The sequence below is a fragment of the Gavialis gangeticus genome, unplaced genomic scaffold, assembly GCF_001723915.1.
Source record: "Gavialis gangeticus isolate Ggan-Ray unplaced genomic scaffold, GavGan_comp1, whole genome shotgun sequence".
NCBI classification, from domain to species: Eukaryota; Metazoa; Chordata; order Crocodylia; family Gavialidae; genus Gavialis; species Gavialis gangeticus.
This window is the reverse complement of record NW_017729004.1, coordinates 45,901,357-45,923,752: the sequence shown is the minus strand read 5'-3', so window position 1 is coordinate 45,923,752 and position 22,396 is coordinate 45,901,357. Positions and strand designations below refer to the sequence as shown.

The 22,396-nt window shown below is 40.6% G+C and overlaps 1 protein-coding gene across 1 annotated transcript in view; it reads left to right on the top strand.

Moving 5' to 3' along the window:
- Positions 1–22,396, top strand: part of MALRD1 (MAM and LDL receptor class A domain containing 1) — a 631,029-nt gene that overhangs the window by 69,571 nt on the left and 539,062 nt on the right. The window contains exons 11-14 of the mRNA XM_019507962.1: positions 3,294–3,440; positions 7,031–7,140; positions 13,253–13,426; positions 16,914–17,034. Of these exons, the coding sequence (XP_019363507.1) occupies positions 3,294–3,440; positions 7,031–7,140; positions 13,253–13,426; positions 16,914–17,034 (552 nt within the window). The remainder of the gene's footprint in view (positions 1–3,293; positions 3,441–7,030; positions 7,141–13,252; positions 13,427–16,913; positions 17,035–22,396) is intronic.

Genomic DNA, 22,396 nt, shown 5'->3' with positions numbered 1-22,396 from the left:
AAATGTTTGCAGATTGTCACTAAAAAAAAAATCGTGGCAACCTTGCTCTTGACTCTCCATAGGCCAGTGAGGGTAAAGGTTTCTCTGCTTTCAATTCCTTTACCACAGATGGAACCATCTCACTACAAATGGCTTTGGAGAATTTAGCTGCAAAATTATAAATACCTTCTGTTTTTAAGATCTGTGGATCTGGATTAATTTATGGCATGCCCCTAATAAAAAAAAAAGCCACATTTCAGGATTTTTTTAAAATATGGACTAGTCTTGTTTTCTGAAACAACTAAATTAGTTTAGCTGACAGTTTAAAAAAAAAAAAAAAAAGCCTAAGATGTACTCCTAACATGGATAGTTTGAGCCTGAATTACTAGAGGTTTTAGAAGTTGTAACCAACTTAAAACAGTCTTACATATAAAACTGTTGGGCAACTTTAACAGGGAAGTATAAGCTCTATATGGAGCTTATTATGGCCATAAGGATAAAATTAAAATAAATAATTTATGCTCCATTGCCATTGGGTAGTTTTTACTGGCCACAATATTTTTCTTTGCTTGACAACCAGAGGTGAGCAGAAGCCAGGTATATAGGCTTTGCATTGTTCCTAAGCAAAGGTTTTTTATAAAAAATGTTTACCCTGGTTTTCAGTGCTGGCAAGATTACATTGCAATTGCACATCGATACAAAAACTAACAAATTTAAGTCATCACTTTCCTACCTAACAGACCAAATTAAAATAGATTTTTTAGTCTTGAAAATCCTACCCCTCATCCTCTGTTATACACCCAGGAACCTGAGAAAGTAGAAATGTTCATTCCAAAAGTCAGCAGATACTGGATGATTTCAGATCAAGGTAGATGAGCTCCATGGGCTCCAGAACTTCTTGAAGTTAGAAAGTCTGGGCACTGACCAGATGACGAGTTCAGAGAGCTCATGAGATATGTAGAGTTCCAAGAAGGAGCTACACTGAAACACCAATGAGCTCAGAGAGCTCATGGCCTAAGTGGCGTACAGCCAAAGTGGGGTGTGGCTGCACCACGGCACCCCCTCTGGATCCACCCCTGGATATCTAGGGTCGTTAGTGCATAAGGGACATTTCTGACCAATGTCCTCATATTAATCTTCCCTATGCTTTTAAATACATATTGAAGAAGAATGGAAACTATGAAATCTGGAACGACACATGAGGTTCTTTCTTGGCCATTTTGGAAAATACTTATTCATAATTAACACTATCCTGATTTCCTAAGTACTCCTTAAAAAGGGACATTTATATTTACGTTTAAAATCTAGGAAGTGTAGACAACCCACATACTGAGATAAGGTTTTGGCAGGATTGTCCTTCTTAGAAAGAGCAGCCTAAAAGGTTGAAGAAAACTTCTGACTAATGCTTAAAATATCTAAACCATTAATACCGTATAAATAATACTTTTGCAGATTCAGTTGTTAGGGGAGGTGTTTTTTATTATTATAGTTTATGCAGAAGACTTTTGACAAGGTCAGGGGGGCTAGATGAAATTAGGCATTTCTTTGAGTAAGAATATCAAATTGGGCATTCTTTGATTTCATTTTGCCTACATGAAATGACTGCTAAATAAGCATGATGCCTAAAGGTCTAGGTATTAAATTAGCATACAGCAAGACAGTTTAAGCTGTGTAGCAATTTATATGCTCTCTACCTTAATGTATTAACAACTGAACTTTAATTAACAAGTTATCCTGCTGAAAGCCTAAGTATTCTTTAATTAGATAAATTTAAGATTATAAGCATCTCATTTAACTAATATATGATACTGTCCTATGTGGGCACTAGTGTATTGTATTAAAATACACATTGCAGATCCAATTAAATAGGACTGATCTTGGGGTACATGCAGATGTTACATTTACGTCAATCTAAGTAAGGTTAAATTGATTTAAGTGGCTGTTTGTGCAGATGTTCAGGGAGGTTAAATAGGGCAAAAAATGGTGAACAATCGAATTAGTTCACCTGAGGAGCAAATTAGTCTGATATGCCAAAAGTTTGTACACATTCAGAACACAGACCCAGGACTGGGAAAGACCTGGTGCTCACCCCAGCCCTGGAGCTGTACTTTTCCTACTCCCTAAAACCTAGCGTCTGCCAAACCCCAGTGCGGACTGACTCCTTGCCAATCCCTCCCGCCCCCTCTCTCTACCCTGATTTACCTAGATCAGGTTCCCAGCATGGCTCCCAGCATTGGCAAACATGTGCACAAGCCACTCCTAATCTATGATTATGTAGCATAAAGCCACGTGATTGTAGTTCAGGTGCAGCAAATGTCTGCACATACCTTGGTGATTTATTTCTTAATATGAAGCTCAGCAGTAGCTAGCAGAGCCTCTGAATGTATACTAGGAGGAATCCTAGTGCCTTTGTGTCTGAGTAGAGCAATGTTCTATTTTGTAATTATAAATTGGAAAATTTACAGTAATACCCAGAATGACATTTGCATGATGCATTGAATACATCAAGAGTCTTTGCTACAACTACATATAATCCCTACAATAGTTTTCACAACTGAAATAAGTGACCCTGAGGATTTCAAAAGATTCAGTACTTTTCCAGGTTGGTCTTTGTTTGATTATTGATTATGCTATGAAAAGACTTAATTGCGCTATAATTCCAGAGAAAATGTTTTCCTCAGCTTGTAACAGAGAACTGATGAAGTACAGCATTGTTTGTTACACAGCCTATATTGGTTAAAGCAATTCAGCAAATTTAATTGGAGTTTAATTGCTGAGTATGCTGCAAGTAAAACTTTCAACAGCACCTCAAAATTTAGGAGCAATAGTCCCCTTTTCAAAAATAACCTAAGCAAATAGGAGCCTAAGTCCAACTGACTTTCAGTAAATCCGTATTTTTTAAAAACTTTTATCTGATATTCTTAATAATGTCTCTTGTTGCAAAAAGCTTCCCTCAGTAATTCCAAAAAGTATTTGTATACATTTGTAATTGTGTTGTCTATACACAGGCAGCCTTTTAGTTTAATTTTTAGTTATGGACTTGGTTAATACAGTCGTCTCATCTTGCAGTTCTGTGCATATCTGACAGAGCAAGAGATTGCTTAAATTCTTTCTACGTTTTAGAGCATTGTTTATTTTCCCCCAAAGGAAAGTGATTTATATTTCAATGAAAAAGACCATTAGGTTTCTTTTTGAGTAGGTTTATACCTGAAGAGTAAGCAAATTGGTTTTCACCTAAAGAGAATAAAAGATTGGCATATAATTATTTTATAACCTTTTACTCAATAATCTTATTCTTCTTATTTTCTCAATAGCAAATTATACACTTTGTGACTTTGAGTCTGATTTCTGTGGATGGAAGCCATTACGCACAGAGGAAATGGAGTGGAACAGAGTAAAAGGACAGACTTCCAGCAATGTGAGTCTTCCTAACGGAGACCATACAACTAATGATGAACATGGTGAGGGAATTTTTTTGTATTTTTTTTTCTTGTCCTAAGGTTGCATCTTAATACTTGTGAAGGATGCCAGATTGACAACAAAGCCAATGTATACGCCTTGCCTGTTTATTCCTGTACTGGACCTCAGAGGAGTCACTGCAGTTTTGTTTCTATGTCTATATAACCAATAGTTTTTCTTTGGAACAACCGAAGAAGTGCTAATCAATGCTAGCTGTAATGTTGATTTTAGTTTTTGAATTCCTGCCCGGTGGACTGAGACCGCCAACTCCTCCTCTGTATACGATAAGCACCACTGTCTCACACATTCATAAAGAGCCCATTCTTTTAGTTATTACTCAGGCATTGTTTCCAATGAAGCTAGGATTTAGTCCAAAATAAATAATTTAAGCAATTCTCTTGTTTATATAGCATAGACAAATTAATTACTTTTTCTTGGGACAGGCAGAGCATGGGCAAAATCACTTGAACTGCTATTTCTTATAAGCCTGTAGCTATCTTGGTCTCATTACTGTTGTATAGTGTGTTCAACTGGGAAAGTTGATTTTAGCAAAGAGTGCATGTTATAAATATTTGCAGAAGTAAAATGCAAATACAATATAGTGTACGCTACTGAAAATGTCCAATATGATAACCTTACAGTGTTAGAAGTTCATGTTGTATTTTTATTAAGAGATATTTATTATGTAGTTCCTGAGGAGATCAAATTAATTTAAAACAGGACCAACTTCAGGGTATACTCAGAGGTCCATTTTGAATAAAGCTTTTTCTATAGCCATTGGAATTATTACATACACATACAGATATAGATATATGTATGCTACATACACAAAATCTACTTTGAAATGGTGTTAATGATGTGGTGTAAAAAAAAAAGAAACTCTAGGATTAAATTTGGCCTGTGAACCTTTAATTAAGTTCATTTGTGTATACCTTATAATAGTCTTTAATTACATGATGATACATGCCATTTTCCACAGGCCACCTGCCTCATTAGATTCACAGGATTAGATGGCGCTCATAAGTAGTTATTCAATATGTCATCTTATTCATAATGACTGGCCCTAGGTCTTATTTACTGCTCAGTATTCAAACACTGTTCTAACCACAGAATTAAGAGGCACAACACCACTCACAGCTCAAGAAGGATGCTAAGGTAGTGTGAAGTAACTCTTTCACCCTCCCAATCCTAGGCTCTTTGAGGGGCTGGTCTGAGGGGACTGTTTATGGGTATGTCTATACTGTGGACCTGAGCTAGTTCACTTGGGTATTTGAAGCTATCCAGCTATGGCAGCATATAACTCAGTGCAGGCTAATTTAGCCTGCTGAGAAGAAGCTCTTTTAAAGTTAGTTTGGGTATTTCTATACTATATTCTAGTTCCCAGGTTACAGCAACCTTGCCAGAGTACCATATGGGCTAAGTGCTGCCTGGTTTGTTTGGGGTTTTTTGTTTTGTTTGATTTTTCTTTGTTTTGTTCTTTTTAATTGTTTCTGCAATAAAGTGGTCCTGTCCCCAGTGCAGCCCTAACAGTGGTAATTCCCCCCTGCACAGTTGTTTGTGAAGAGTTTCTTGAGAAGCAGCCTTATGGTTGACCTTTGCCATTGTAGGCCTATACCAGGAAGATCTTGCCCTGATCAAACACAAGATAAGACTTTTAACACCCCTTTAGTCACTATGATAAGCACCGTACTTTAGTCACTGATAAGCACTGTAAAGAGGCTGGAGCAGGAATGAGATCTTTTGATATTTTTAATATTCCCTCAGTTCAGCAGGGTTCACCCTTGGTTTATGCCAGCTCCTGTCAGCATTAAACGTGGAATGGGTGTCTCCCATTTCAGTGAATCTACTGACAAGAGATAATAGAAGTGCAGCATACAGTGAAAGGCTGTGGGTCAGCAGAAGAACAGTTTGAAACGTTGGATCTGCATAAAACATCTTCAACAATCAGCACTGGCAGGGCTCCTGTGGAGCTTCAGCTACCAACTAACTATAAAGCTGTATCTTATGAAGTACAGTGAAAATGTTGCATCCCTTCTGGTGAGAGAGGCTTCCCTGACCTATAGAATATGCAGCCTGCCTTGTTTGTGTAGGAAAAACAACTGACGCTCTGTGAAAGCCAGGGTCACTCTATCTGTATATGTAAATATTAGCTTAGGGCTGAATCTACCCCTCTGCTCTGTGTTGCGCATCCATGGGGAGGGGAAAAACCCCACTAATGTGCATAACTGAGCCAGCACAGTAGCTGATTTTCAAGATGCAAAGCCATCAGTATGATATCAGTGTGTGAGACTCAGCCCTTACTTTGCATAGACTTTCATAAAGAACGTTTCAGTATTCAATGACAGCAGCAGCAGTGGCAGCTAAAACGTGCTGCTTTAGGGACCCTTGAAGACGTTTATCCTCCTCTACCTTTGTCTTGAGCACATCTGCTGTAGCTCAAGTCCAAAGGCAGTTAGTTTGCCAGAGTTCAGATTAAATCTTTAATTAAGCTTTCATCCCCACTAGCACAGACAATAATGTCAAGCCTGTGGACCCCCTGAGAAAATTATAGCTTATTTCACTGGCTCCTGTGGTTTGCAACATTGTTAGCATGCTTAAAAACTGCTAGGCTTCCCTGAGAATTTGATAAGTTGAATAGTGTACCTAATAGGAGCTTAATTGTGATTCTAAACACTACTTATAACACCATTTAAACCAATTAAAATGTGTCTTTTAGGGATCCCAGCTGAGGTCTACAGTATTTTGATTTCTCAGGTGCTCTGCGCAACTTCTCATACATTTCCATTTTCTCAGGCACCTGTAGGCACTGGGATAAAGTAGAATGTAGGGGGAAGAGCTAATTGTACTTGTTTGAAAGACAGAAATGTAAAGTTTTTCTGCTGGAGGAGGGCAGATATGGGAAGGCAAATGCCTTTGGAACAAAGCTACAGACTATTCAGAAGCAGCATTTAAGTTTTAGAGGCACCATGTTTGCTCCCTCACAAGTAGATTTTTTTTTTTAATGCTTGCTAGCACGATGGCAGGAAAGGCTTAATGGTGATATGACCAATCACATCATTTTTAGAGTGCACAGCTCTACTGCAGCCACTGGCTTGTCATTTTTTTTGTGTTTTGGGGTTTTTTTTCCTGCTTTCCATCCGGGCTTCCCATCCTGCTGTTCTGCGCCTTCCAGGTAGGAGTCTGGGATGTGGAAAGAATAATGTGCAACATCCTCCCCCTTTGTCTTTGCAAACATATATAGGTACAGACATAGGTTATTTCAACACTTCCTCTGTTAGCTCCAGGGCACTTCTTAAAAATAAATTAATGGGGTAATGGGATCATAGGAAAGTAGGGCTGGAAGTGACCTCACAAGATCATCTAGTCCAGCCCCCTGTTTAAGGCAGGTTCATCTCTAACTAAACCAACTCAGCCAAGCATCCATCCAACCTGCTCTTTAGAATTACCAGGGGTGAAGACTTCACAGCCTCTCTGGGTTGCCTGTTCCAACACAGGTCAATATACCTAATAAAGGAATGACTGATCCTCTCAGGTAAATGTTCACCATTGGGGGTGAGATTGTTTTAAATATTTCTGTGATTTTATTTTTCAGGATCATTCATTTATTTTAGTGGCTCACTGCTGACAAATACAACACCAATTATATCCAACCTCAGGAGTCCTATCCTTACCAGGCTGTCTAGTGAACCAGCTCAGTGTCAGGTACTTGTTTGATATTAATTGCAATCACCTATATACAGGATCCACCACCTGTTGTTCTAATGTGTTGTGAGGTGTTGCTGAGTGCTGTTAGAGCTGCTGTAAATTGACTACATTTCAGGAGTGATAGAAGTGATCATTGTGCTTCGATCTTTGTTTCAGCTAAGTTGCCCTTAGAACGGGAGTAGAAGAGACAAATCTTGATTTACTTCCTGGTACCCCAAGCCACTTTCCAGTCTAGGGCTGTTTTTCCTTTTATTTTAATCTAAATGCTTCTCTGCTATCACAGTGGTCAAGCACTGATAGGCTAGGGATAGAAATTACACATAAAGTGGTATAAGTGATCAGAGACCAGTTCAGTTCTGTAGCACAACAGAAGTTCAGTGCACAAATGGCCGAGACTGGTTTAAGGTAAACCTGGATAGATGTATTATCAGACTTAGCTGATTTAGGTTACAGTGATGCTATGAATGATGCATGTGAATCCTCTCCAGATTCAAGTTAACTCTCAATCTCCCAGCATCCCAGAATGCTTTGCACCTCCCTGGCAAGTCACCCTTGTAGGGTGGGCAGGCTAGTCTTGGCCTAAGCTGTCTGCTCCAGCCCAGCAGGGTGGTATGCTCGAGCACCCCTGACTTCTGGTTTGGGCCACTGTAGGCATGTGGCTGCAATTTCAGAAATCAAAAGTGGATGTCTGCTCACTTGCTTATAGGTTCAATCTACACAGCTTAGACAAACCTGCAAAGACTGAACTGATTCAGCCTCAGGCTTTTTGACTGTCTGTATTTAGCCATGGTGCTTTTGCCTCCTCCTCTTTGTACTTATGACACATGGTATGTTTTTTAGGTTGGGTTTTTTTTTTGCTTTTGGCTTGTTCTTATAGCTGTGATGCCTGTGAGGAGCTGGACAGTTTTTAGGATTTGGGTCAATTTTTAGGATTTGGATAAATGGTTGTCTGTGAAGGCAAGGAATGCTGAGGCCCCTTCCAATCCTGGGTTCTTACTCCTATATCCTGGAGGCTGTTGGCAGCAGAATAGCTGGCATATACTACTTCTGTGCCCCCATCCATACTTCAGGCGCCTTCTTCCTACATTTATTCTGCACGGTATAGCACAATAATTAGTAACATATAGGGGGAAGCTCATGACCAGTTCTTAAAATCATTATGTTTAAATGCCTTTGATATTAGCTTGTCCACGCTCACTCATGCATAGGGCAGAGTGTCATGCAGGGAATACAATAGTTCCTGTCCTGTCCTCCCATAAAAATTGCAGGTGTTCCAAAATAATAGCTTTATTCCATAAGGCTTTGCATCAAATAGAATAAAGATGAAATATTTAAACGTTCTCTGAGGATTGCTGCTCTTTGGAAAATAAGAGTAGAGAAATTTGAGAATTTTCTGTCAGAAAATCAGTGCCTTTTGCTGGATATTTTTTTTCCAATCTGGAAAATCAAATTGACAGCTCCAAGGTGGGCTTTCTGGAGACTGAATTCTCCAACTGTCAGCCTTCCTGCTTTCCACTCAATTCTAGGTGTTAAGCAGGGAGAAAGCAAGGAGACTGTTTTTTGCCTTTCCAGTAATGACAGCCTGAAGACTATAAGACTATTGACAATTTCATATCTTTTCCCTGAAGGCCTAAAGTGAAATCAACAAGAACCTTCCAGGCAGCCAGCTAGGAAACTAAAAACGTCTGTTTCAGTTCTCTTGGGGGGGTGGAAATAAAAAAATCTGGAAATCATTTCCTGAGGATGAAATACATGTTTTTGACTTTTCATCTGAATTTGGGGCAAAGTGTTTTTCAAGAACATGATTTTCCAAGAAGAAAGATATATTTTCTGGACACATCTAGAAATGGTACCTTCTTTGTCCTATATTCAGTTTTAAAACTGGTTGCCATTCTAGGCTGAGCATAAAAAGTCAAATTGTGATTCTTTCAAGCTGGCATTTTCTGGCATTTTTCAAATAATCCATCTCTGAAGCATCTTTCCTCCAGTGATGTTGTGAGTGACAGGAGAGATTCCTAGGAGGTCTCCATAGCTGCTGTATTATTAGTTTAGTAACTCTGAATATGGCATATTAACAAGCTTAGGACATGGTTTAATTGAAAGTAGGGACCTAAAGTTGAATGGTTAACCATGAATGACAGTTTAAACAGTTTTGAGAAGCTTGATTAAATGCCCAGCCAGTTTGATTTTCCTTTGTGAGATTTGTATTCATAGTAGGTAAGTAGCTTTCAGATGAGCTTGATCCAATAGTCCCATAAAGCAGGCTGAATATTAAAGGACTATTAATCCAGTATCTAACTTGTGAACCATTCTCATTAGACCAAATAAGAGGGACCTACAGCTATTTGAAATATGTACATGCCTACAGTAAAGATGTATGTGCATCCCTTGAGCTAAAATTGAAAAAAATAAAAACATTTTTGTATTAACATATTAGTTTCTGCTTCTACTTTTTACATGTCCCTGAATTTCCTGAATTCAACAGAAATGAGTGAGAAGCTGTTCGTTAACTAATTGAAGCCATGCAAACATAAAAAAAAAAATCTCACTTAAGTCCATGTTACTGTGAGTTATTTTTGGGAAGGGGAATGTGAATTTTTGTATTAATGTATCACTGGCTCTTAGAGTAGGAATGTGTGATATTGCATGCTATTAGATGTGTCCCTGAGAGAATAAAGGGACATATAATTATTACAGATTCATGAGTTGGACAAATATGTGGGTTTGAAGCTGAAAGACCAGGATAATTTGCATTACTGGCTGGTTGGCACATAGCAGGAACATATGTTTCTTTTTGTTGCTGCCAGCTAACCAACAGCTTCACTGGGTTCAAGCATTCTGTCATTTTGCAGCTTTGAGGACAGGTTTCTTGCCCTGGATCACTAAATATACATGACTCATGGGGAGGTCTCCCAAAGTTGCAGTTGCAACCGTGATCCAGTAAGAAGACAAATTCCTCTTGCAGTGAGGAGGGTGGAGAACAAATCCTCATGCTTTGAAATCAAAAGGAGAACTATAATGTGTCTGAAAAATGTGATTAAGTTGAGTAACACATTTCATTACTGTAACATTTCAAAGACTGTAGCATTTCAAACCACTCTTTGGAACATTTCTGTATTAGCTGATGTTCTCTGTGTCCTTCAGAGTTTGTTTGTTCAAAGAAATCATAATATACCAAACATTTGTCACACAACCTTTGAAATTGGCTGATACAGCATGTGATTTTCAAGAACAAAAAACTTACAATATTTAAGAAACTGCTTATCTTGAAAACTGATAAAGAATTGGCCAGTGACCTTTGACCTGGACCCTTGACAAGTAAAGGAAATGCCAGGGTTTATGTTTTGGGGGGCTTTAAACAAAAATCTGTTTCTTTGGATTTGGCCATTTTATGGATTAATATTAGGAAACTGCACTAAAAGCAGTGAATCAATGTGAAGACAGCTTTTCTGGTTATTAATCTCTGGGTCCAAACATAATCAGCTTTTAAAATTCTGCAAGCTGACTTTTCAACTCTATACCTAGATTTAACATTTATAGGTTTACTTCATATGGGAAAATGATCATTTCTCATGCAAAGACTCCTTGTGGGTTCTGGGTACTCTGAGTACATTTCCATTTCCATTCCCATTTATGGAATTAGGATTTATTTGACCGTCATATACTCTAGTTCAGGAGTTCTCAGCCTCTGACCTGTGGGCCAGATGTGATGCACAGAGCCATCTGGCCTACAGGGCTCCCCATGGGTCAAAAACATGGAGGCAGAGGAGTTGTGGCCCATTAATATGCCCACACTCCCTTGCCAGATTCCCAAATCCCAAGATGGGCTGTGTCCCCTCCTTCTGCCACCCTCTCCACCCTCCCCCACTTCTTGATTGGGGCCAGATTATTGCCTCCTTCCTTCCCCACAGGGCAGGTTAGGCCAGGCCATTCCCCCTTCCTTTTCTGTGGGTCTGGGTTGAGGCTTAGCCATGCCCCCTCTTTCCACAGGGTTTAGCCATGTTCACTTCCCTCTTGCTCAGTCTGGGCCATGCCCCTTCTCCCCATGGGGCTGGGTTGGGGCCCAGCCTCCTTCCCCTACCCCCCTCCACACGGCCAGATGATGCCCACTGTGCACCCCCAGGAGCACTGGCTGGATCCAGCCCATGGACGAACCAGGCACTGTCAGTCTGCCCCTGCAGCACTACTCTAGTTCATAACCGCTTCATGTATACTAAGAAGTGAGGAATCAAACTCTCCTGGTTGCCTGATAATTTATGAGTCAGATTACAAAGGCCAGGTATCCCAAAGCCCCTTTTTGAGGACATTTGCAACTGTCATTGCAGTCATTATCAATTGCACAACAGACATTCAGCAGAAAAGAGAATCAGCAGGTTTAAAAATTTAGTTTTTTTAGAATTTATTTTTGGCTCTTGGTCTGAATGATCAGGCAGTATTTAGGGATTTTCCAGACTTTGGGATTAAGAGAAATTGTTACAAGAGCTACGTATTTCTTTGGTGCAGTTCTGTTTATTTACCAACTCTTGTTCCTGAATCATTGGAGGAACAAGCATAAGGTAACTTCTTTGCTCACAGTTTTCAGGTCTGCATTCCCAGAGAGTACTGTGCTGAGAAGGAATTGGATTTATTCCAACGGTGCTCACCCTTTCTCTCATTGTCAGATCACTTTTGTCTTTCTGGTCCTGTGTCTGCTACTGACACACACAGCTGTTACCAAATTGATGCTCCAACTTCCCTGTTTTTTTATTGGTCTCAGGAAAACCATGAGTTTTCTACTGTTTTGGGGATCTTGTTCCTCAGAAGAATTTATTTTTTTCTTCCATACATATTAAATAAAAGGTTGCTAGCAGGCTCATCAGCACCCTCTAGCACAAGGATGCAATAATGCTATTTAGTAGTCAACCAAGGTTGAGTTCTTTAGCACTGTTCATTTCAATGTCTGTAATTTATGTGGAAATAGTTGGCATTTTGTAATATGAGGCTACATCAGTAGGTAAAAAAAATAGAAGACAAATGTCTTAAAGGCCAGTCCTAATTACCAGCTGGGTATACCTTCATTTGCATTCAGAGATTATCATGTGTCAAGTTTGCAGGGAAAGGCAGATTCTGCATTTAGAATGTTTTGCCCTTTCATTACCTAAAAAAAAATGAGAAAATCCTATGAGAAAAAAGGAACAACATGTAATTTCCTAAATATTAGCACTCTTATCTGAGTCTGGTGGTCAATATTTTTTACTACTGCTGCTACTTAAGAAAACTTAGTGGAATTAGGTTTACTCAAAAATTCCTGCCTTGTATAGCTTTTTTCAGGACTTTATTTTCTGACTTCCTATTGTTTCCAGTCTCCAGGCCACTTATTCCAGATGATTCAACTCTAGTGTTATCTCTTCCTAAGCCCTGGTTCTTGCCTTTTTATTTCAGGAGGCCACCAGAATATTTTTAAATTAACATAATTAGATTAAAAAAAATAAAAAGATCCACCCCATACCTTTCTGTTTTCCTAAGGATTTAATTGATCATGAAAAGCAAAGATCAAATTAAGATGGGAAATGTATGTGGTATTTTACTGTGTTTTATGCATTTCTGAGTTTCCTCATTTTTGCTTAATCCATCTTTTCACATATTTCACCCTGACTTGATATCTGTCCTAGTATTTATTTTTACTCTGAATTCACTGACCCCATTCATCTCCTTAGAAGCATCTCCATCCTTTTCTCAGGACAGTCATCTGAAAAAGGCAGCTCAGAGTACAATATTTTCAAAAGTAATATTTATTTGAAGTTCTTAAGTCCTGGTTAGAGCTCCCATGGAGATAAGAGAAGTCATGCACCTATATCAGTAGGTTGATGTAGGTCATGATAGAAATACATTTTTTAAATTGAAGTTGTGTATTTATAGGGGTACAAGTGTTGTTTGATATATTACTCTCTTTGGGGCTTCTACATATTGGGTCACTTATATCTGTTCTATTTAGACTGGTGGGCATGGACACCACAGAATGCTGTGCTGCATGTAAAGCTATTTTATATTGAAATGAAAAAGGTCTATATCAACATTACTGTAGCTTCCCAAATTGATCACTATGTTTCATAAACGTTTATTTCAACAGATGAGATTTTGGTATCAGTTGTCTCAGGATTCCCAGCTCTCTGTCTTCAAGAGAACTGTTCTTGATGGGGAGATTCAAAACCTAAGTGTGATATCAGGACTGTCCACGATGCAATGGACAAAGGCAACTATTTTTATAGGAAGTGCATCTGAAGAAATGCCAACTCCTTTCCAGGTAACTGCATCAGAAATTACCTTTATTTTGTGTAAAAGTACTTTAATTTGTTTTTATAATTAAGGCATTTTCATGATAAAAAATTAAAGAAAGGTACCAGCATTAGAATTCCATTCAGCTTTTTCAATAGAAGTGGTTACTAAGGAATTAAGCCAGTGTTTCATTAGCCCAAGCATTAGAAGCACATATTTAGAATGAGAAGCAAGTAGCAGATGTTCCGTATATTAAAAAATACGCACTAAAGATGAGTATTATGCTAAAAGTGAGGGGCTGATGTTGTTAGCTAGATGGAGTGTGAGTGTAGACCCTTAGACTGTTCCTTCTGTAACAATCACAGCCCTGATCACAAGGCATAATTAATCAACCACGGGGCTCAATTTATAACATTCACCTTATCCCATAACAGCATTGAACTAAATTTAGAGTTGCACTGCTAGATAGTTCACTCAGATGTAAAAGCATTAAATAATCTTTTATTTTATCTTTACATTTTGCACTTCACCTTCATAATCAAAGTTGTCTAATTATAGATCACAGCAGGGGGTCTGAAACTTTTTTGTAAAGGCATCAGTACAGGGATATTGCATTTAGTCAGTGGCAGAGCAGCTTTCAGCCACTTCGTGGCTGCCTCAGCAATTTCTCACCCCAATTATAGTTGCATAATATCTCTATGGATACTTCAGCATTTGTGTGTAGTCAGACCTGAGTGTTCAGTTTGGGCACAGGGTACACTATAGCCATAGCAGTGGTACACAAGGAATGGACTAATTTAAGGTTAAATTACTGTGACCTGGGCACAATTCTAACACACCCAGTACCTGAACTAGCTTATTTAATGCTAGCTTGAGTACCTGTACATCTACTGCAGGTGCTTTGTTAAACATACCTTGGAAGACCTCTGTTAGGAAAGTGTTTGCATATTTAGCTTTGTTTTGATCCTATTTAGCAGTTGGGGAAAAAAGGAGAAATCAGCACTGTGTAATTAAGAAATGGACACCTGTACCCACAAAATATAGTTTGAGAACCTGGTTTACCATGTGCTTTCTGTTCTTCTCAGAAGTAACTCATGCTAGACCACTAGGATAATACAATAGTAATGTTCCATCTGTGCTCACCTTCAGCCTCAATATTGACGCTGCAGATTAGTCATAGCCATATAAATTACATATAATCCAGTATGAGGAACTCTAATATTGATCATATTTTATGTTTCCTGCATAGTATTCTTTTCAGGGGATGCGTGATGAAAACCCTTAACAGAGTTGAGGAATATAATGAAACCAATTTCTGTTGTGATGGATGCTTTTCAAACAGCATTAGTGGTACAAGATACGCCTTTTAGTCGATCAACAGCATAAGAATAGAAGCAATGGCATTAGACGTTTTCAAGTTAGCAACGATATGTTACACACATCGGCACTGTTTAAGTAATTTTCCTTACTTAGTTATATAAAAATTAATTGCCTCAACATTTCTAGTATTGTTCTGGCTCTATACTACCTAGAAAGCTATTGCTAAAATACTAGGCATAATTTCCTCTAGTTAGCCTTTGGAAAAGGTAGTAATTGTTTCAAACAGAAACTCTAGGGGACAAGTCCTGTTTCTAAATTTAGCTGAAATTGATAAATTAAATATTTTGTTCAAATCAAAATAAATCATGGAACGGAAACTATAGGTAGCCCATATGCATACCCGATCTAATTCATTTATAGTTGATATCTCTAAATGTTTTGATTCACCCACTCCATTGACCTACAACACCCAACTCTTCCTGAAATGCCATGCCCAATACAGAGAGTATACTATAGCACCAAAAGTCATGCATTATGAGCACATCTACACCTTACCCTATGGCAGTTTGGTTACTGCATTGTGTGCCGTACGCACTGTGCATGGTTATTTTTAGAAGCTGCTTCGTCATACCAGCACACTGTAATGGGGGAACGCACCACTATGGTAACTTCTGGTTATGTATAGACAACTGCGGATGCGAAGTCATCATAGCGCATCACTACCGCACCGTAGTGTCATGTGTAGACGTGTCCTATGACAAACAAATGATCAGCCACAGAAGGTAACTTTACTTTTACACGTGTATGTCTGGGATCAATGTCATCATTAAAAGTTCTCTAGTAAGTTGCCTTACACCATCAAATCCTGAGGTAAAACCCATATTTTTCCTTCGCTGCTACTTCCTGAAAGCTGAATACCAAATCTATGCAGAAACTGAGGAGTCCTCAAGAAGTGCTGAGCAGAGTACCCTCCTCTACAGGAATAGTAGCTTGTTGTTAAAAACTGGAGCATATGGATTACTCCCACAGGTCAGAGTAAAGGGGCATGTTGACAGCCCTTTGAGCCCTGAGATTAACCTGTGGTGCTCAGTTCTGGGGTCAAAGGAGTCTCCCTTTTGACGCACATATTGAAGCTTGCTTTACTGCTGGAACTGTTCCCACATGGGGCATATTTTTACCAGTTTTCCTTTTATAAGATATAGGATCAGACCTTTGTGTCTTCTGCTAGTGTTAAGCAGCCATGTGTGTAGCCGTATGAAAAATACTCCCTTGTGGATGCCTTCTTGTGTTACATACATGAACCATGGAGCTCTAAACTGCTTACCATCTTTCCCCTGATGCAGATCTGTCCTATGCATCCAATGTATCTCTATACCTCTATTTTTCTTCCTTGCTTGCCCTTGGAAACTGACTGTATTTTAAAGCAGGCAAAGAGTGTGGAAGTGATCTGGGTGCTCTGATAAGTGCCCCAAAGGCAAGTCCTGGCTGCATAATTGTACAAGCATGTATAGCTTCAGTGGCATGCCCTCATAATTATTTTTATTGTCAAGAAAAAATGATTCCTTTGCATTATTTTAAAAAGTCATGTTTCACATCTATACATTAATCAGAAGTCTGTATTTCAGTAAAGCAATAGAGCCCTTTAGTGACTTCAGCTATAAAATACAGCTTTTTTATTTGCTAGCTGGCAGGGAGTTTGGGGCAATATGTGCTTAAAATACAACTCAGCACACACACATTGCACTGTATATATTTTTTATATGGAAATGTCTTGTTGGCTTCAGCAGCCCATGGTATAAATTAATTCGTGTCTCAATTAGGGTTGTAAACCACCACAGTTGGTTACCCTGAATAGCTCATTTAAAAAGGCATATAACTCTTGATAGTTCCACCAGGAAGACTGTACATTCAGGTAGTGATGAATGTTATCACTTTTTGTTGAAACAAGGTTATTTAGGTTACATAACTTTCTGTAAAAGTAGTTATGACTTTGAGAGTTGAGTTGTAAATTTCTAACTTCAGTCTTAATGTTCAAATATCAACCATATGTTTTGTTGGCTAATTGTATTCTTTGGAACGAGAATAGTTGTAGGTGGTATTTTACCTCCCATATGGACCTAGTAAATTATAAAAGAACTGTATTTCCTTTTATAATGCCATCTTTAATAAGATTATTCATTTCTTTATTATTACAGATCATTTTACAAGCTATAGTTCTGTCAAAAAATGCCACTGTTGCTATAGATGACATCAGTGTCACAACGGAGTGTGGTGTTACCTATGAATCACTTACAGATGGCATCAAAGAAAGCAAAGGCAAGTGGCATTTTTTTAAATATTATGTACGAAGGACTAAGTGTTGTGTGGTGCTAATTCTCTTTTGTTGTGCTTTCCTAAAAGTTATTTTTAGTTATGATGTTTGTCATTTTGTGGTTTCTTTTAACAAAAAGATTAAGCTTCCTAACTAAAATAAATGCTTAAATTGTACATATTTTAAACTTTTCATTGACAACACAATTCCAGAATAATTTGAATTAGATAATAAAATCTGTACTTCAAAATATGGAATTTCAGAATAATTTACATGAATTCATATAACCTAGATAAAGTCAGTGACTGTGGAAAAAAAATGTATCATATAGGTAGCTTTCCGTTACCTGGTTGTACACATATTTAATAAGACAGCTAATAGGCAGTAGGGGTGTGTGAAATGGGCCGTATTCAATTCGGATTTGGCCAGAATCAGGGGGCAATGCGATTCAATTCATTGATTCGGATCACTGTCCTGATTTCAATTCAGCTGAATCTGAACCTGAAGATTCGATGCTGATTCAGAGAATCAGCGAATCGGCCATAGACACCACTTGAAAAAAATTTTCTACATACCTCGAGGTACCAGGTGTGGCTTGTGAATGCTGAGACATTGGGGCAGATGGAGTGTCCCACAGGAGCGCGGGGGGGGGGGGGGGGGCCCCCGGGGGGGGGGGGGGGGGGGGGGGGTTCCTGCGTGCTCAGTAGTAGACTCAGAAGTGGACTAGAAGTACTTCCAGTCTACTTCTGGGACCACCACTGAGTGCATGAGGGAATCCCCTCCTCCCCCAGCTTGGTGATTGACCGTGGGGGAACCCAGAAGGCAGCAGTCACCAAGCCAGGGGGCAGGGGCAGGGTCCCCTATGTACTCCACTAGGCTGGATCCAGACGTGTAGGCACGTGCCATTTGTGGTGCTGCAAATCTCTTTGCAGTACCACAAACTGCATGAGTTGCACCTTAATCAGTGTACAGCACTGCTAATTTGCAGTGTTGTGGCAACATTTGTTACCAGAATTTCCTGGTAGCAAAAAGAAAACTAAAAACAAACCCCTGGAAAAAAGCAATGCAAACCACACCAAAGTGGCAGGTGCTGGGACAAACAGAGATGAGGCAACAGGCAGCCAAGGGCTGCCTGCTCTCCTGTCTCTGCATGCCATGGAGCCTGTGCTGAGGCACCTTGTGCCTCAGCCAACCACTGCCCAGCTGGCTGGGGCACAGGGTGCCTCAAGACAGGGGAGCAGGCAGCCCTGGGCTAGCTGCTGTCCTGTTTCCTCATGCCTGAGCACAGAAGCTCCACAGTGGAGCCCCCACTCTGAGGCACATGGAGACAGAGGAGCAGCTAGCCCAAGCCTGCCTGCTCCCCTGTCTCGAGGCACACTGCAGCCCAGCAAGGCAGGGAGGGTATCTCAATGCAGGGGCTCTGCAGCACGTGTTGTTGGGGGAGCAGGCAGCCCTGGGCTGCTGTTCCCCCATCTCCAAGTTCCACTCCCCAGTTGGCCAGGGCACAGGGGATGGCTAGCCCCTGCTGAAGCACCCTGTGCCCCAGCTAACCCCCCACCTGCAGCACATAGAGTAGCGGAACAGGGTGTCCCGCTGCAATGCACATAGGCAGGGGCATGCAGTGTGGCACAAAGTAGTGGCGCAAATTTGTGCATCTACTATTACTGCTGCTGCAAAGGCACACCCCTGCTCATGTGAACACGGCCTCAGTATGTATTTTTACAGATTGGATTTCTAAATTCTTCTGGCTCCACCAACGTACACCAAATAATGATTGAACCATGTCTTTATGAATGATCAAAACTCCTTATATTTACACCGTGTGTACTTTTAAAGAAGGGATGATAAACATACGGCTTATGGGCCAGTAGTCTAGTGGGGTACTGAAAGCTGTTGGGGTGTAGCCTGATGCAGAATTTGGGGTCCCTGGACCCCAGTGGATATGGCCATTGATGACAGCTCCCTGAGCTGCCACCTGAACACAGCCTTGCACACCAGCTATCACTGGCTTTGTGCTGCTATCCAAATACAGCTTCATGTTGCAGCCAGCCCTATTCCCTGCTCCCCAGTGACACTCATCTATCATACTCTGTACCTTATACTGTCATACTATCCAAACCATGTAGGAATTATTAGAAAAGGGGTATATTTCCTTTAAGGTTTCCTTAAAATAGAGAATCCCAGTTACATATCAGTCATACAACAGCATCCTTTTTAGAAATATGCTCTTAAAGGAGAAGTTCCAGTAGTCTTGACAAAACTAGTTTTGCTGCATCTCTGGGAGGCCCCCAGGAACCAAGGTAAGGAGGCTGCAGCCAAACCAGGTGCTGGCCCCAGCCTGCCCTACCCCCCCGGGGCAACTTGCCATATGCCAGAGTGCATGTGCAGGGGGATTCCCTGGGAACTAGTAGCAGTAGTGCAAATATGTGCTGCTGTTATTTGTCCCCAGGAAAATGCATGTTCCTGCTCATGGGGATGCGTCCAAAGTTTCTAAATTAATTCTTGATAGGTCCACACATACTACATGATTTATGCTTGATTGTTGTTGAAGAAAAAGGCACACTGCTGGAGAGACTGCTTGTATTTAGAATGTCTTCAGTGGAGTCGAACACCTAAGTGTCATAGCTGCTTCAGAAAAACTCTACATGTAAATTCTTCTGAGCAACCATCATGTATGAATCAGTAGCTCTGTCATGGGCCTGGCACATTTTTGGATGCTGTTTAACACCAACTGGATTTCTGTTCTTCTTACCAAAAAATAATTTTTGTATATAGTAACTGATTGTACCTCTGTGAACTATTATCATGGATTTTTTTTTTCTTAAGGGGATGTAGAGTTTAGAACCACTAAATCTTCACCTTCTTATTGTCCGCCGGGATACTTGCCATGTGAAAATGGAAGCTGTATTTCATCTAACAAGTTCTGTGATTTTACACCTGACTGTGCAAATGGTGATGATGAAGCCAAGTGTCGTAAGTGAAAATATATTAACAAATAACTCATGCTTTAAGGACGTATATGTGTACTCACTGGAACCCTTATTGCTAGATTTCCATTAATTCATGAGCAGATCATTTAAAAAATAGTAACAACTCTTGAAATACAATGTTTTCACACAGTCTGTATTGATGTCACTTTGAATTATAGCAGCTGTTTCCTTCTTTAGGTTTAAAATGAAAAAAAATCCCTGATCTGACTTTTCAACAGAATAGAGCAGTTTAGGAGATGGTATTTGATTTTTATTGTTATGATGTAAAGTATTAGATGAACTGTTATGTTGGATAAAGAACATTATTGCCATAGTAGTTCATGGCCTGATGCTCATAGAGAAGTATTTAGGTATGTGGTTAATTTTCAAATGAAGATGCCACCACTGGACTCGCCTACTTGAAACTCACAGTTGTTGCCATTTAGAAACTTAACTGACCATGTGAAAATGCAGTTACCCAGTTTGTATATGCAATCATGGTTGCATATGTCAGCTCTGAAAAATCAGGCCCTTCCTGTTGGCTTGACCAAATTGTTATTTTTACTATACATTTGTTACATTTGCAAAGGAGCTACAAAGAAAGATACTTACTAAAGGCTTATAAGAAATGAAACAGATTTGTAGTAAATCAGCAAAAGACCAGCATAATTATAAAACTAGAATTACATTATCTTATGAGTAGGGATTTTGGTATTCTCTCTTTAAAAATTGCAAATTCTCTGATTTAAAAAAAAATCCCAAACGCTCTGACTGAAAAACCCATAATCCACATTTTTCCACAGTTAAAATGAAATTTCACTATATTTTTAGGTATCAGTTGAACACAATGCTTTATTGATATATTTACAAGTTTAAAGCAATGTGGAAGCCTACCAGTGCCTCAATCATTATAATAAAATAAATTCTAAATACCTATATATTTTGGCATTTGATTTTGGTTTTTTTATTCTAGAAATTCAGAGGTCCCCCTGCCTTTTTCACTTACCAGGACACAGGTCCAGTAGCAGCTATCGCCTCCCTGCCTCCCCTGCTTTGTGGCACTGAGCAGCCCTGATATACCAGTTCCCTACACCTGTAAAACCCATTTCCCCATAATCCCAAGCCACAGCCCCCTAGCTCTGCTATGCTCCTTGCTCCCAACCCACAGCTTCCCACTCCCCCAGGTGCCAATCACTCCCAACCCACAGCCCGCTGGCCCTGCTGGTGCCCCTCACTCCCAGCCCACAGCCCCTTACCCCCCAGCCCTGCTGGAGGCGGGGGGCAGCTGCCAGAGCTATGGGGCCAGGCCCATGGCTTGCAGCCACCTGGCCAGCCCAGCAATACTGAAGCCCCAGCTTCTGCACATGGGAGGTGGCAGCTTCTTCGGCCAGAGTGGAGCACAGAGTCCAGCCTTCCCCATGAGTAACACAGCCAGAGCAGAGCTGAAGGGAGCTGGTGGGCGGTGGAGGAGGATGCGGGCTCCCTGCCCTGCTGTCCTGCCCTCAGGGGCCTTGGCAGCCCAGGAGGTGGGACCCAGCATGAGAGGGCAAAGAGGCTCCATGCTGCCACTGCTGCTACCACCACCAGGAGCCCCCCACACTGCTATAGCAAGGCACCCCCTGCCTGCCCAGCACTGTGGAGTTCTGTCCTCTGCTGCTGCCGGGTGGGCTGGCAATGCCTCACCATGGCAGCACAATTGGTGCAGGGTTCCAGGTGGTGGCAGCACTGAGCCTCTCTGCTCTGCTCTGTCCTCCCATGCTGGGTCCTGCCCACTGGGTCACGGGGATCCCCAGGGGGAGGACAGCACAGTGGAGAGCCCTGAGCGTACATCCCACATCCACCTTCACCCTGCACACACATCTGGCAGGATGCGCCCCTCTATTTCCCCCTCCCCAGGAGTGTGCACAGCAGCAGGGAGCCAACCCCCCAGGTGAGCCACCTGTGGCTCTGGCCCACTCCTTAACTAGCCCTGCAGCCACACATTCCTGCCTCTGTCCTGGGCCTCGGGCACTGATATATGTCACTCAGTTTGAATTAACCCACGAGAACATATTTTCCCCCTACACATAATGGTTTAAAACCAGCTATGCTTTTTAGCTTTTGCTACTCCTATTGGGAAGGCTGTCATTGAGCCTTCGTTCTCATGACAGTTAGAAACCTAACTTGTGCTTTAAATTGATTCAGGGACCATTTCATTCGTATACCCATTTATTCTTATGCCACATTGTCCTGGAGCTTTAACACCTTTTTTGTCTCACTCATGTGCCCCTCAAACCAGCATAAGAAAAGGCCTGTGTCAGCTTGTGGCTTTAGAAGGGATTGTGGGCTACCCAGGGGTGGGTATCCAAGTGGATGCCCCCGAAGGGCAATGTTCAAGGGAGCTCTTTAATGTTATGCT